General features: G+C 39.1%; 1 protein-coding gene across 4 annotated transcripts in view; it reads left to right on the top strand.

Moving 5' to 3' along the window:
- The window catches only part of CDYL (chromodomain Y like), a 103863-nt gene that overhangs the window by 74383 nt on the left and 13632 nt on the right, over window positions 1–15848 (top strand). Inside the window, exon 3 of one of the 4 annotated variants that reach the window (XM_061346566.1) lies at window positions 8788–8832. The exons of 2 other annotated variants lie outside the window; for them this stretch is intronic. In XM_061346566.1, the coding sequence (XP_061202550.1) occupies window positions 8788–8832 (45 nt within the window). Of the gene's footprint in view, window positions 1–2705; window positions 3620–8787; window positions 8833–15848 lie in introns of those variants that run through there. One more of the 4 variants, XM_061346565.1, reaches the window with a different exon arrangement.

Raw genomic sequence — 15848 nt, 5'->3', positions numbered from 1 at the left:
TACATTGTTATAAATCAAAAGAATTCCATAGACAAACATTTTGTTTGACCAAATGTGTTTGCCCAGGATTCTGTTACAGTAATTTCACTGCAGTTGTTACAAGCCCATACAAATAATATTCCATCTATTCTCCACTGCTTTAGTGACTAGGAGTGCCATAATGTTGATGCTGTCATAGCGTTCATATTCTTACTCTCTCATCTTACAAGGTTATGGTCTGGCTAGTGCATTTTGAGTTGCACTGGCCTTTTTGCTCTACATCTCCTGTTTATGTTCAAGGACAATGTTTAAATGTTGGGTGTTTTTATTAGTAATATTATTAATAATAGTAATTTGTGAAACTTCAGCACATGGAGCTTTCAATAGGGTTGTTAATATTTACTTTGAATGACTGATTTTCACAATATAATATATTTGGGATAAATGTATATGTACACTCAGAGAAGTATCTGTGTGCTTCTGTTTTTTTATGTCTTACTACATTTCATATTTGCTGTTTTGTAGCAATACTTAAGAATATGTATTTTGCATAGATATATTTCACCATATTTTGTGAAAGAAAATAGGCTTTAACATGGTCACATTGCTAAATGAACCAAGAAATGAGTCTTTGCCAAGAGATAACAAAAGTGATTTTTGAAATATAGGTTATAGGTGTAAATTAGATAAGCCAATTTTGAATTATTTTAATGAAGTCTAACACTAAAATCCACATAGTAAATGAGTAAATGAATCAGTTACACTGGCAAAAAACAAATATGAAAAAACTGTATTAAACAGTCATTGATTCTCTTGAATCATAAATGCAGCTTTGCTAAGCAGATGGAACAGTTTTCAGTGCAAACTAACATAACTTACTATGATAAATAAGGGAACATCCTTTCCAAGAAGAAATTTTAAAACAAAAATAAGTTTACATGGAATTTTTAGTGTGTATATGTTCACATAGGCTGACTTTCAGCAGCAACGGTGTCTGATGGGTAGATTTCCATTGAAACTGTAAGAGGGAGTCATTGTTATAAATCACATTTATTAGGACTGGAATTGGTTCTGGCCATCTTAGTTGCAGTATTTAAACTCTGGGACAGTGGCTTGAGATCTTTTGCCTTTTGGGAACAGGAGGGGCATAAACATCAGGCTCTTCATATATCACCCAAACTTAAGCCCATTACCAGAAAAGTAACGGAAAGAAAAACAAAGGAAAATGTCAGTAACAGAATCTTCTGTGGTGAATATTGGGCTGCGTTAGAGGGAATTACATGGCAGAAATGTATGAGATGTCAGGAATTCCCATATGCTGAGAATGTCGTGTTTTGCTCATCAGTTTGCATTCTGAATACCTGAACTGTCAGGCCTAGATGAGCCTTTGTGCAACAACTTGCAATTGAACCCAGCTTTTTCCTTTGTGTCAAGAGATGTGCTTTTGCTATCATGTTAAAATCCTTTCAGACTTGGCCACCTGTTAAGTTTTTCTAAAAAGATTTGACTGTGTGCACACTAAGCAAAACCCTTTTCATTTTTTATCCATTACGTTACACTGAACGTAGTTTGGCTTGGAAAGTAAAACATAACAGCACCTGCAAATGTGTCCTACTAACGGGATGCTTACAGTAGAGGAAGCATTCTCCTTTTCAATGGATGGATATTCTCAGCATAGAAATGCTGCACTGCTAGCTAGGCTTCTTTAGAAACACCTTGGGGTGAGTTTTATAATCATCTCCTTTTGTGCGGGGAGGGCTTTGCGGGCTGGAAGAGGGACAGCTAAGGCTCTCTCTGATCAGGCCAGGTGGGGAAGGGGCTGCTCACCAAATTACAACCAGCTGTGGCTACCTCTGCTGTCATGCAGCTAAAAACTCTTTCTGCTTCAACTCCTTCCCCCTTAACCCCCCCTCCCCTCTTTCCTTCTTGATGAATTTCATCAGCCTTTTCCATCTTTCTATAATGTAATCCTGTGCTTCGCTGTAGAAGAGTGACTCCATGCCCTTGCTGCATCCTTGCAATGTCTGCCTGGCAGGGAGCCCACTGCCTCCTGCCTGCCAGCCTAGGACAGCAGCTGCAAACTGGCAGAGGGCCTAAAGCATCACCAGGGTGGAAGACCCTCCTGAAACTCTTGCTCAGCTACTGAATGCTCTTTTTGCTCCTGTTGATGTTTACCTGCAAAGTATTGCTTGATGTAGTTTGGGGGGAAAGGAGGAAGTTGAAGCCCCCTCAAGAGAGAACTGGCTCTGCTTGGTTGGGACTATGGAAAACCTGTTTTCCCCTTCTCCCAGTATGCTTTGTATGGCCAAGTAACTTTCAGCATTCAGAAGTAGTATAGTAATAGTGGGCAACACTGGAGACACAAAAACACTGTAAGTTCAAGAAAGAAAAAAAAATACCTTCAAAAAGTAACTGTAGACATCCCCTCTCAATAACTACAGTAAGCCAGGCAAACATGTTGCTCTTGAACTCTCTATGTCCTCTCTCGCCATTGTTCTATCAGATATTCCTGGCTCCCCCACATCAGGGGAAATTTGATTTTACTATGGTCCAAACTTAAATGCCAATAATAGCAGAGGAATCAGGATAGCTTTACTTCTCTTCCTGCAACCCTGACAAATTCTAGCTTAACACCAAGCATTGCAGAAGGTCATCTCAAAGAATGAATTCTAGAGTTGGTCATAAACTCCCTTGAGTAGTCCAAAAGGTATTACACAAACTCTATCCAATAATAGCACCCATATTTAATTTAGCTAGTATTTTGTTTGTGCTGAAACCAAAGCAGATAGCAGTTTCCCCAGATGAATGACTGTGTTCCTTACCCTTAGAGAAAAGAGAGTTGTCATTTTTAATCTGATCACTTATTATTAGAAGTTTCATCTTGCCACAGGCTATTTTTCTCAGTCTTATGAAGCTGTTAGAAGGCTATCATTTCTTGTACCCAGCCATGGAGTCCAGTCTCTTGATTCAGAAGTGTTTTACAAATAATGTATAAAACAGGAGTAACTGTCATATTGCAGAAATGATCAGTTTGGAATGGAGACTGCAATCCATAGCAGCATTCTTACAAAGACCTTACATAGCATCAAACCCTAAGCAGAGGTACAGATACATATTGGAGCTGTGGTTGCGGCTTCCCAGACAAATACATGAACATCTCCACAGAAGAGGATTTTTCACCCTCAGGATTCATCCAAGGACACAGGTAGAGTGCTCCCTGTCAGGACAGAAAGCAGCAGTTAGCTAAGAATCTGACTGTCATTGTCTACAGTTTGCTAATCTACACCTGCTACCATAGGTCTGGGTACCTTGTCTTTGTATTCCATCTTGTTGAAAAGCAGCTGCTTTTGGCTCAGGACAAAAGGCATAAATGCTAGATAGAGTGATCACCTATATATCACAGAATACTGGGAAATAAGGCTGGAGGAGACTCTTGCTGTCTAATCCATCCTCCTCCCCCCAGACTGCTCTGCAGATGCTGTTGTTGATTCAGTCAAATGGTTTTCACATGCAGGGGAATCCATCAGGGTTACTGGGAAACACCTGTAGCTCTGTGGTTAAAGAATGTGCCAGCTAGTAAAAAGACTAGTAGCTGTTATGTCACTGTGCAGAAATAAAAGCAAGGAGCTGCAACATGGAGGTAGGTTCTCTTTGAGGGTCATCTGTTGGAGGAGAAGGTGTTTTTGGTAGTGTAATAAAGTCTCAATGCCATCTGCATTTGTAGATGCCCTTGGGATATCAGAAATATAATTCTAGCTAGTCATGAATGCAGGGGAGGAGAGTTTTAATGAGGGGAATTTTCAGTGAAAATCGCATATCTCTGGAGGTACTTGGCTTTTTTGTTGCTATTTTTGATTGTGAAGACTACAAAATGGGAAAATCTTGTTTTGCTTTCAGAGTCTGGGTTGAATTTACTTTTTCCTGAAGTATTTAGTTGTATGAGAACATTAGACATCTCTTGGGCATACAATAAAGGGGAATTGAAACACAGCGTAATGGATGTCTGTTATTTTAAATGGACCATACTTCACCCTTTTTGCTTATGGGTCCTGGTTATTTGCCTGGTTGTGTAGTGTGGCTGTACAGCCCTAGCTTGCCTAGTGAGGCTGTGTGGGGAAAATACTTTGCGTTTTGTAGAGGAATCTTGTCTGGAAGGGAGACTCTTCTCCAATGCTTTTGGAAGGAAAATAATTGTGAGAACTTGTTGTTTCCAGTTGCCTTGTGAACACTGACGTGTAATTTTTTTTGTTTCCAAAGCAGAATAAAATCACTGATAGACCCTTTCAAAGAGTGATCTTGAAACAACACAAGCCTGAATTCAAGCCATTGGTTTCCCTTTACCACATACGGGAGACATCTTTCCAATCTCAGAATTTGAGATTGAATCATTTCTGGCTTTCAGCTAAACACATGTGGGACTAAATTAAATCTACCTGTAGGATGTAGTGCTGGGTTTGTTCTGCTTGAATTTTAACCTTTCTCAAGGAGAAGCTAGTGAGGTAAGTGCTGTATTAGTGTTTGCAAATTTTATTATGTTTCTTATTTATCTTTACTACAAGTAACATCAATAATATGTATGTGGTCATACAGCAAAGTAATTAGAACAGCTGCATTAACCCTAGTAATAAATGCTATAATTATTTTACTTCTGAATGGATATGGGCAACACTTTAACAATAGAAGTTGCAACAAAAGCAGAGCTTAGAACAGGGAAGAGCAGGATCCTCTTTACAAATGAATCCAATTTATTAAATACCCATCTGGCTTTGTTTTGAAGCAGCATTTTAATTTTGGTTCAGAACACTTCGAAAGATGTTACTTAGAAGGAATAAATCTGAAAACAAAAGAACCACCTGTTGAAGTTTCTTGTTGTGTCTCGGTTCATCCTCTGGACCACTGTTTGCCCACTTCTGTTCTTGACTGCATCCTACTTCATCGTCATCGTATTTGTTTTTCGTATATTGTAAGGAACATATATAAGCTAGATGAAAAGGAAGGGGGGATTCTAAACTTTAAACTGTACTGTTTTAAACCGTAACCAGAATAAAATAAAGGGAAAGGCCTTACTTGCTGGCTGGTAAACAGAGTGGTGCATGGTAAATGACTTGTCTTTGGAAAGAGCAGTTGTGAGAGAACCACCCAGAGTGGCACCCTGGGAGTCTGTCTGAAAACAGAGCTGTTTCATGGGCTGGTAATTATAGAATCATTTAGGTCGGAAAGGACCTTTAATGTGATAGAGTCCAATTGTTAACCTGACACTGCCAAATTCACTGCTAAACCATGTCCCTTTTAAAGGATAGGTAACATGTCATGGCATGTAGCAGACTTCATGTCAAAGCACATTTCTTCTATTTACCTTAGCCACTAGTTTAGAAAAAACAACTTTCCCAACAGCTTTAGAGGCTTTATCAGTTGCAGTGTTTTCTGTGTCTTTCAAAAGGCTGTCAAAATCATCAACTAAACAGTCCTGAATGTGCTTTCTGAGTATATATTGCACCAATATAATACTCAGAATTGTCAGGGCACTCCAACATTTTCCAAGGGCTTAGTAGAGTATTTGTTAGATTAATTTATGGAGCCTCAGCTTGAACGTTAGTCTCCTTTCCTATTCTGTGTATTTTACTCTAGAATTTATTATGGCCAAAACTCATGCTACTGGGACAGTCCTGGACCTAGCAGGCAGGGAAGACCCTGCTTGTGAAGATGAGGTGACAAGTAGTCACACTTCCTTTATGTCCCCTGCTTGTGCTTCATACCACTGCAGGTTATGTCAACCTCAGCAGATATGTGGTTTCACCTCCCACCTCCCACTCTAGCTCATGTCTCAGCAGGACATCCTGTCTGTTTCTGATGCCATTTTCTTTTCTGTGATAACTTTTATAATTTATTTGCTGTGTAGGTAAGCTTGATAAACTACAAATTGATGCCAGCAATGAAGTGTGCTGTATTTCCCTTGCAGATACCTGCAGTGGTTTTTCTCATGATTTTTCTAATTGGGAAAGTTTAAAGACTTTACATCACATGATGTTTTCTGAAGTACAGATATACTAGTTCACACAAATCTGTTCTGAACTGGAAGTTGCCTTAATGCTTGCAAAAGTAGTTTGTAATTTCAGTGTTAATGTAGCCATGTTATTGAAATATTAGGAGGTAGATTCACATCAGGTGGGGTTTTTTAAAGCTTTAGAATGTAGAGCATGAAAGAGTATGGTAGCACTACAGTGATACCTGTTCTCTGATGATTTCAATTATTCCACTTTCCTGTGCAGATAAATCATTTTGTAATATTGGGACTCAGTTTCATACTTTAAATGCTTTACTTGAGGAAATACCTGCTTTTTTTCTGTAATTTTTATGTGCTAGTCAGTGTGTTATTTAAACTGGAAACGTGTTGCTGTTCTCTTTAGACGTGCTTTTCCCGTTACTCTCATTTATACTGTCTTCTTTCCGCCACCCCTTCCCCACACATTCTTGCTTCCAGCTTGGTCAGCAGCAGCACTCGGGAACTGATCAATCTGAAAGCTAACTGAATGCACCCCTCAAAAATGTCTGGCTTGTTCCTCCTGTTAAATTAATTTTGTCAGGTCTTGTGGTTTCTTTGGCATGTCTTAATTTGTTTTTGTCAGTTTATTACTCATTTCTTGCTACTTAGTCATAAGTTGATATTTCTGTCCAAATAGTGAGCCCAGAATAGGAAAACGCTAACACTTTTGCCTGGCTATTCTGCTGCAGTTGACCTATATTTAATGGGTTTTGTAAATTTAGGTAAGGATTCCAGTTGTCTTAAAACTAGGAAAACCAAAGGGGGTAAAAACACTGGTGATGGTAAATAGTTTTAAACTGGAATTTGGTTTAACCTTTGAAGCTCTGGTGGAATTGTTCAGCAAATCTGTCGGTGGACGGAGGGAAGGTATTAAGAAACCCAGCTGCCTTGTTTCTGGGTTAGAGAGAAATACCTGTGATTAATACTTGTTTCTGGTCTGACAGACTATACAGGGAAGAAATAGAGCAGCAAAGGGGAAAAAAAAAGATCTTAATTTTCATGTTATGTAAACTATATGGGTATTTAAGTAATAATAAGTAATTCATTACATACTGCCTGCCCAGATCGCAGGGGTATGGAGAAGCTCATGGAAGAAGGCCCTTGACTGATTTTCCTGAACTTGCCAGCTGAATGGAGTGCTAGTCTGCTGGCAAAGACAGTCAAGCACAAGGACAAACATGCGGCAGACTTCTTCCTTCTTGTAGCAGGGGTGAACTTGGTTAATATGTTTGAAGTGTTGGTGTGATCTGAGCCAGCATGTGAACGTGCTGCTGCTTTCTCATAGTCTCTTATTGCTTTCAAAGAAAGGGGGGAGGAAGTAATAATTTTTTGTTGTTTAAACAAAACCCACAATCTTTCTTTTAGAAATTTCAGTAAGCGTGTAATTGTTTACAAACTAATGAAAAGGAGGATCCCACTGTAGCATTTTTCTTAATTAGAATGATTCAGAAGAACAGCTTGAAGATAGATTCCATTGAGATATCGATAGTATTTTAATTGAGCTGTGGGGGGAATATCTGATAGTGTGATATTTTCTGTGGTGTTGCTACACTGGGAAAAGTAACCTGCTGTAGTAACTAAAAATGGACAAGGTGTTTGGGTTTGTAAATCACCAATATGCTGATATATAGATAAATAACAGAATAGAAAGCTATAAGCAATATCATTGTTTCATTTAACTATTGACCATATGGCAACATATTCTGAGATCAAATGAAGATACAGAGTTTATTACGGCTTTGTATATCAAACTCCCAACAACAGAGAATGTTACTATTATCATGCAATAACCTTGAAAACTTTGTTGTTACTAGCTCCCACTTTTTGACATCAAGAAGAACTTTAATGATTTCTGACTTTTATAAAGTAAAATTAATTTTTTATAGATAACTTTTACTTTTTAATGGATTTCCAACTTTATAGCACTACATGATTGCTCTTGTGTTATTTTCAAATCCTGACACTTACATTAGATGTGAGTATATGTGATGGGGAGGCTTCTTTCTGTTGCTCGTTTTTCAATGGTACGAAACTGCAAAATATTGGTAAAAATATGGCACATATATTTATATTATAACCATGTAATCGTCCTTGTAAGAAGATGACATTTCTTTGCAGTATCCAGCATGGCTTTCCTGGGTATTGCTTTGAATCTCCAATAGGTTTTAAATGGAATGACACTTTTGAAACATGACTTTGAAAGCAGTCTTCTTTATGAACAGAAATAAACTGCAGAGGTTAAAGGCTTTTCATTTCTTGCCCCTTTTTTTGTTTTAGGATTTTGGTGGGGTTTGGGTCTTGTGTTTAGGTTTTTCCCAACTCTCTCTGAAATGAATACAAATTTTATTACTCAAGGTAACTTCCAAATTTTCTAATCTTTAAGCAAGCAAGCCTCAGAGGTATTTCAGTTACTCTGATGCATTTCCCTTGTAGACCCTCACATTTGTCTGTTTCTCATTTTTTACTGTCACTCAACAATCTTACCATGTTCAAGCCTTGTAGTCTGTCATTTGTTATAAGTACAATATATTCATACTCATTATAAATCTTTTCTGGTTTCTTATGGCATGCTGGTTTCCCCACTAATATTTTAATTGACTTTGTTACTTACACTACATTTCACTCTTATTTTTGGTCAAATTCTTTTTTTTTTTCTTTTTTTTGTTTTAAATCACTGGAAAAATTATTTGTGTTTAGCATCTGTAACTGTGAGAACTTTAGAGTTTTGCTTTGCATTTCTAATACCCGTTCTTTATCTGTTTTAGCATCTCCCTGTATTCTTCCCAGTGTTCTTTACTTCCTATTTTCTTGTAAGTATAGCACATTCTCTTTTACCCCTCAGTTCCTATTGACCTGTTTAACCATGTGGACTTTACTGAAGCTACATCTCACTCCTGAAGAAATTAATTCAATTACTGTTTAAGTTTAGTTCCATTTATACACCCCCTCCTTATGACTGGGCTACCTTGCTATTTGTCTAAAAAGTATTTCATGCAGTATCTTTTTACATAACACATTTATCTAAGATTGCACAGCATTCATCTTGGTAGAAATTAAAATTCAATTCCATTTGCTGATACTCGCCTGCTTCTATTTTCTGTATTCTTGGTTTAGCGTTGGAATCTGTCTGGAACAGGTGGGTCCCTGGCAGGTTTTAGGAAACAACCAGTTGTGTAAGTCGTCTGTCGTTTTGTTTCATCTATGACATGTTTTAAATGAATCGAGCTCTCAATTGTGACTAGTTACGTACTAGTCCCATTATTTTTGTGTACACGATCTTTGCTTTACTCAGTAGTAGTTCTCCTGTATTTCATGTAGTGGCTTCCTCTGATATTTTTGGTTTCTCTATGTGTTGTTAATGGATTTTTTCCTAAGGCAAGATTCAGCATTTTAAGTGCCTATTGTATCTAAAGATGTTCAGAGCCTGTCACCCATGAACCACTAAGTGTAAGTCTGAGCACAGCTTTATGAACTTCCTGCTGAATATCTGAGGCTCCTGTGCTGGGCTTTGGAATTACAGTAATTGGAGTTGCTACAATTACCAAGGCCAGAATTCAAATGGATTTTTTTATTATTATTATTTATTTTATTTTTCCCCTTTTCTTTCCCCTGCTGTCTCAAATTACCAGGTTTTGGGCCCAAGCCCTTCCATGCCCTTGCATTGATTGCATTTTAAAAAATCTACAAATTGACTCTTGAGCTATGATCACACCAGGACAACTCCCATGAAAAGATGTGCTCCTACCTCCCTCTCCAAATACACGAATAAGTCTTCCTTTCCTATTGCCAGCGCCAGCTACACAAGCTATAAAAATATCTCTGAGGCCATGGTATACTTTGATTCAAAGCATCGGATATGATATACTTTGGTCTTGGTTTTGTGTAGTAGCAGGCATTATGTACTTACCTAAGTAAGTATATATATATATATATATACTTACCTAAGTAAGCCTCCCTTGCTTTTGGCACAGTTGATAGTAGGTGCTAAGTCCTGTTTTCTGAAATAGATCTTAACTGGTTTGGCTTTTTTAAACTTCTTCTGAAATTTGCCTTAACCCACATTGGTTTTCCTGGGGGCATTGTTTGGTTTGGTTGTTTTTATTTTTTCCCCCTACCACATCTGTTATTTCCTAATGCATTGATTATTTTGTCCCCTTCAAAATTTCAGCCTTCTAGATTTGGTCTTCATAATCTCTTTGAGGCTGTGGTTTCATATTAATATATTGGTGCTGCTGAAACAATATGTCCCACTTAAATATCATGGTGCTTATTCTGTTGCTTCCTTAACTCTGTCTTCTGCAGTAGTATCAATATTGCTACTTGTACTTAAATCTAGACATATATGACATCTTTATAAAAGCAGCTTTTTACAGGGAAAAGTAGCTTTTGGCGATGGGACCACCTGTAACTAATAATCCTGGCTTCTATACTGACTTGTTCTGTTGCCTGAGGGGAGATACTTACAGCTCTGCACCACTCTCTATGTATGGCAGCAAATGTTAACTATTTAATTAGTGCTTTATGAAGTTATCAGTTTAGGGTTTTTTTCTGTGAGATTTTCTCTTTGATAGACTATTCCTAAATATGACAACAGTCAATGAAGTAGAAAGACTAAGGTCTTAAACAGAAGCTGATTGCTTTCCTCTGTAATATGAAGAGTACTCAGTCAAACACTACCCATGATGTGTGTGATCCATCCTGCTGTGTTAGGGCAGCTCACTGCCTCCAGTTTCTCCCAGATGCTGGCCAAGATTGAAGCATTGCCTTCTCTGTTCCCTGCTTTTGGCTGTGGTTATTGTCAAGTGATTTACCCTGGACACAGTTTTGTATAGTTTCTTGTTTGTCACTGTATTCTTGATTTCAAAATTTGATAAAAAGCTGTTCTTGTGATGGGTGTTTTCCCAAGTCTCATGGCCGTGTTCAAGATCTTCACTGTCTCTGCAAATCCCGAAATGTGGAGAACCATACCACTTGTGCTGAGGTCAAGCTGTGGGGCAAGGTGCTGTGAAGACAAACGCCTCCTGTATTTTCTAGTAGTTGCCCGCAGTGATATGGCACAAAGTGTAATCAAGGGAGGATATATTATAAAAGTTTTCCTCATGCAACACATCTGATCCAAGTCTTTTATTCTCATTAGTCTCCTGTTGACTTCAGGACTTCCTCTGGTGGGTTTGTTTGTTTGTTTGTTTGAATTATTGTTGTATAATACAGGAAGAATAAGAATTCTGGACATTCTTCATGGCTGCTTCAATTCCGGCATATCCTCACATACTTGTTGATCCTAGCTAGTATTGCCAAAACCAGGAAAGATCAGGTTCAGCTTGAGAACACAGGTTTTATTTACTTACTCCTTGCCATCGAACTCCATTTCATGTGTTGCCTGTGGATCATATTTGGGATTTGTTCCTCTGCAGCAATATGAAAGGACAAATTTGGCTAGGTGATACGCTGCTCTGAATTACTTCTTGAGTTCAGAACACCTAGCTATTCAGCACCTGTTGCATAGGATACCCAAAGATAACTTTCATCATCCTGCTCTTAATGTGGGCTTATTTTCCCAGAATAGTGGGCAAACTGGTGAGGAAATTGCCTTTAGAACAATTTGCAAATGCCTCTTTAGATGTGGTTTAAACAACAGTTGTGTGCTTTGCCTTGTCCTGGGTTTAGCAGCAGCAGTCATTTTTTCTCCTTCTTGGTAGCTGGTGCAGTGCTGTGTTTTGACTTTCGGGCTGGGAACAAAGCTGATAAAAATGATGTTTTGGTTTGGCCAAGGACTTTGTGAGTCTCATGCTCTGCCAGGGAGGAGGGGAAGCCGGGAGGAAGCAGAGACAGGACACCTGACCCAAACTGACCAAAGAGGTATTCCATACCACAGCACGTCATGCCCAGGGGGGAACTGGGAGGTACCCGGAAGGACAGGGGGTCGGCCGGGTCGGACTGGTGGTTCGGCGCGTGGTATTGTACTCCTTTCCTTTGCTATTTTCTCTTACCATTGTTGTCGTTGGTGGTAGCGGTGGTGATTCGTATTGTACACTAGTTGCTAGACTGTTCTTATCTCAGCCCGTGGGAGTTGCATTCCTTCGATTCTCCTCCCCACCCCTCTGGGAGCGGGGAAAGTGGGCGGCAGCCCCTGGGGAAGGGGGGGCGGGGGGCGGACTAACGTGGGCCTCAATTGCTTCCAGCCTGGCACCACTCACTGGGAGTAAGTGCACAAGCTGTCTTGGTTGGGGTTAAACCACGACAGCCTAAAGGCAGGGCCTTTCAGAAATCATCTTGGCTCAAATCCTGGACTCTCCAGTGGAGACTACTTTCTGTTGAGTACCTCTGAATCAAAAGAAAGAACCTGCCTGGCACAGGCATTTCTGAATGTGCCGTTCCTCAAAGGGCTCTAGAGCTGTGTTTATACTTCCCTGAGACCTCTCATCTTCTTTTCACCCATATTTCCTCCCCATGGTGTCAGTGCCAGTTCCTGATTTTTGCTCCACAAGCCTTGAGGCAGCAGAAGTGCTCCAGAAGGTAGTAGCCCCCTTGCCCAAGTGCAAGGCTCAAGACTAAACACCCATCACTGCAATATGTATCTTTTTTCTAAGAGGTACCCAAAAGGCCTCAAGTGAAGACTCAAGAGACTCCTCCTTTAGGCTTCCGCTTCCAACCCATCAGTTATTTTTGTCAAGGTCAGTAGTTTCTGTTAAAAGTGTGCTGGTACAGAATAGATAACCCCATATTAGTAGCAGCCAGCAACATTGTGTATTGCCAGTTACCTGAGTATAGGGTGTTAAGGCACACAGCTGGGCACACATGGGTACTGGAAGGTGGCCTCTCTACTGCAAGCTAGAGACCTGTTGCCACCTCTTAATAAACCTGTTGGTGAAAATCCCACAGGAAACTGAGACATTTACTGTTAATAGTAGACATTAGACAGTAGCTGGAAAGGCACATGTACTACGTTGAGGTAGACAAGTAAAACCAGAGGTGCTTCTTCCCAGCACTCTCACTCCAGGTACTCTGAGCAGTCAAGGGCTGGGATCTCTTGTAAAGCTTAATACCTACACATCGGTGTCCTGAACCTCAGAAAGCCCCAAGCCCCCGTTGTCTGCTGCTTTTTTGCATTGAAATGCCAAATGTTGGAGGGCAGTTGTGAATGGAGCTCTTGCAAACTCTGGTAACAAAAGCCTTATGTATGTGATAAGAATGAAATATGACTGTCGACATATTAAGACATATTTCTTTAAAAGAAGTAAATGAAAGTATTCTGCCAACACAGTGGTGCTACACCCATCTATATAAATCTCACTGATAATTTAGCTAAAATGTTTCAGAAAGTTTTGATGTCATTACAAGACTTTTGTCAGGCATACATGGCATGTGTATGTTTGTGTCCACACAGCAAGCTATCTGGGATGTCTTTTGGCAGTATCTGTTCTAGGCTAGCCTTACATTAGGGCGCTCTTATTCCACAGGAAGAAAGCAATTTTTTAAGTCACTTTGAGGATTGGATTGGATTAAATTGCAATGAAGTATTCTTAATATAGAATGTGTTCACCTTAGGAGTTAGTGTGAAATAGCTGGGTATATTTCAAGTGTAAGCCTTAGCCTATTTTGTGATATCTTTCCTCTGTAGATGAGCCCCGAGAGATGTCATTACTTAACTCTCAAATTTGGGAGCATTTCGAATGAATGTCGTGGTATCATAACTTGCAGCTCCAAGAGTGTCAAGATAAGAGGGTTCTTCCTTAGGAAATCTTTCTGGCATTAAAAGGCCTTCAAAAGGTGGCAGTAATCTGGGGAAGTTTTTTCTTATTTGTACTCATTTGTGAGAAAAAGAAATACAACTCTTTGCTTCCTCCATCAAATACATTGGTGCATACTGTGAAATATGGCTGGGATTTCTGGACTGGAGTAATATCAGAGGCTCTTAAGAACCTTTACATACATTTTTTTTCCTTGCAGCCACCTAGAGCAACAGCTAAAATGGTGAGAATTATGTGCACTGTTTTCTATTGTCAGCCAGTAGCATCCTGAGTCAATGGGAGAAAAATTGCTTCCAGATGAGTCTAAATCTGCAACAGAAAGGGCAAAGAGAACAATCCTAACTTACCTTGATGCTATGTTTAAAAAGAAAAAGGATTTGCTCACCTGAGGAGTGTTTGCTTATGTATTTCTAGTGAAATAGTAAAAATGGAGATGTATTTGGAAAGCTTTTTGCAGTTGTTAGGAGGGGGACTTTGTTTCCCACTGTAAGACTATGGAAAGTTTATATAACACTTTATGCATAAAAATGCACGGTTCATTTTTAAAGGCAGTAAAACTTCAACTTTTTAAAACACTTGTTGCCAAATTGCATATTATTAATGTTATCCTTTGGTTCTTATGGGCATGCTCTTAAGTGTTAGGTCCAGTATTTTGTTATTCCCATCTTTTACTAAGGTAAACCTGTTTAACTAGAGGGTGGAGAAATGCCATTTTCTCTGTAAACATATGAATATATTTGACTGATGCTGTAAGTAATCAAAGAAACAGAGAAAGCTAGCTACAAAAGGGGAAAAAATGGCTACTGTAGATGATACTACTCTAAACGTGACATGGCAGCAAAGGTGAAAACTGGTGTAGGAAAGAAAGACTTTTAATTGAGTAGAAAATTATCATTAAGAGGGAGGGGGATGTTTCCTTGTGTTAATTTTGTTGGCAACAGTGTCCTGTAAGAACTGTAGATTTTTATGGGAGCAATGTTTCAAAGTGACATTCAAAATTAACAGCTATACAAAATATATGGTAAAGAGTACACATTACAGGGCACGAGAAAAGGTGGGGTTTTTTTAGGAATTGAAGATACATGTTGACAGTCAAGCCTGCTGGCTGCTGCAGGACTGTTTACTGCAGAGTTGACATCCCACCAAGTACTACTGCAGTAATTCGCCACTTAATCTGTGCTTAAAACCTACATGTTTTTCAATATGGAAAGGTGACAAGTTTGCAAAACCAGCTGAAGAACATCTAATTGTTGCTTGTGTAACTGTTTCCTTGAAACAGAATCAAGAAGTGGTTGAAGCCTTATTAGAAACGATAAAGTTACAACACACACACCCTCCCAACTGTAAGAGTCTGGAGGAGGTTTCAGCACCAGCAGCAGGGTATCACAGTGATCAGCAGCCCATAGTTTGAAGAAGTGTTGCCCTTTCCCCCCACCCCTCTCCTCCCTGGCATCTTTGGGGATGCCTGTGCTAACACTAGGGTACGTGCAGCTAATTTGGATCACACTGTGATTTTCCTGTGTTGCATCAATACAGCACCATATTCTGAAGGATTTAACTAAAATGTACCTTTGTTTCATAAATGACATATACCTTCTGAACACTGTTTCAGAAACACAAGGCAAAACAGGAATTTGAGGTGAAATGTACAAGAAATTAAGATTTTTTTTTTCTTACAAATATTTGTAGTGATATTTCAAAGGATGCTGGAACTTTTGTTTGATTCCAAAATGTAAGTGCTGTTTATGCTATAAATACATGTACTGAGACAAAAAATGGGCACGTACATAGTTTTTTTTAGAACTCTCATCTTAAATTTCTGTTATCTGTGCCAATACACTACAATTGTGAGAAATACTTTCTGTGTAATTGCTGAAGCAGAGGTGGAAAAATTACTGGAAGGTGTTGCATGTTACGTTTGCACTGTCCACGGTCGACATCTCATTGTGTGAGATATTTGATGTCATGCAGAGTTAACACCGGAAAAGCTTAATGGCGTTTATAGTTAGTTTGCTTGTATGTATGAACATGTAGGAAACTGCCGTTTATAGGCAAAAAGGGCACATGAGGCAACC

The sequence above is a fragment of the Neopsephotus bourkii genome, unplaced genomic scaffold (genome assembly GCF_033783945.1).
Source record: "Neopsephotus bourkii isolate Nb327-2 ecotype Australia unplaced genomic scaffold, CSIRO-AGI_Nbou_v1 NB_272, whole genome shotgun sequence".
Taxonomy (NCBI): Eukaryota; Metazoa; Chordata; class Aves; order Psittaciformes; family Psittacidae; genus Neopsephotus; species Neopsephotus bourkii.
The sequence above is the reverse complement of the archived record's forward strand: the minus strand, read 5'-3'. Positions and strand labels throughout refer to the sequence as shown.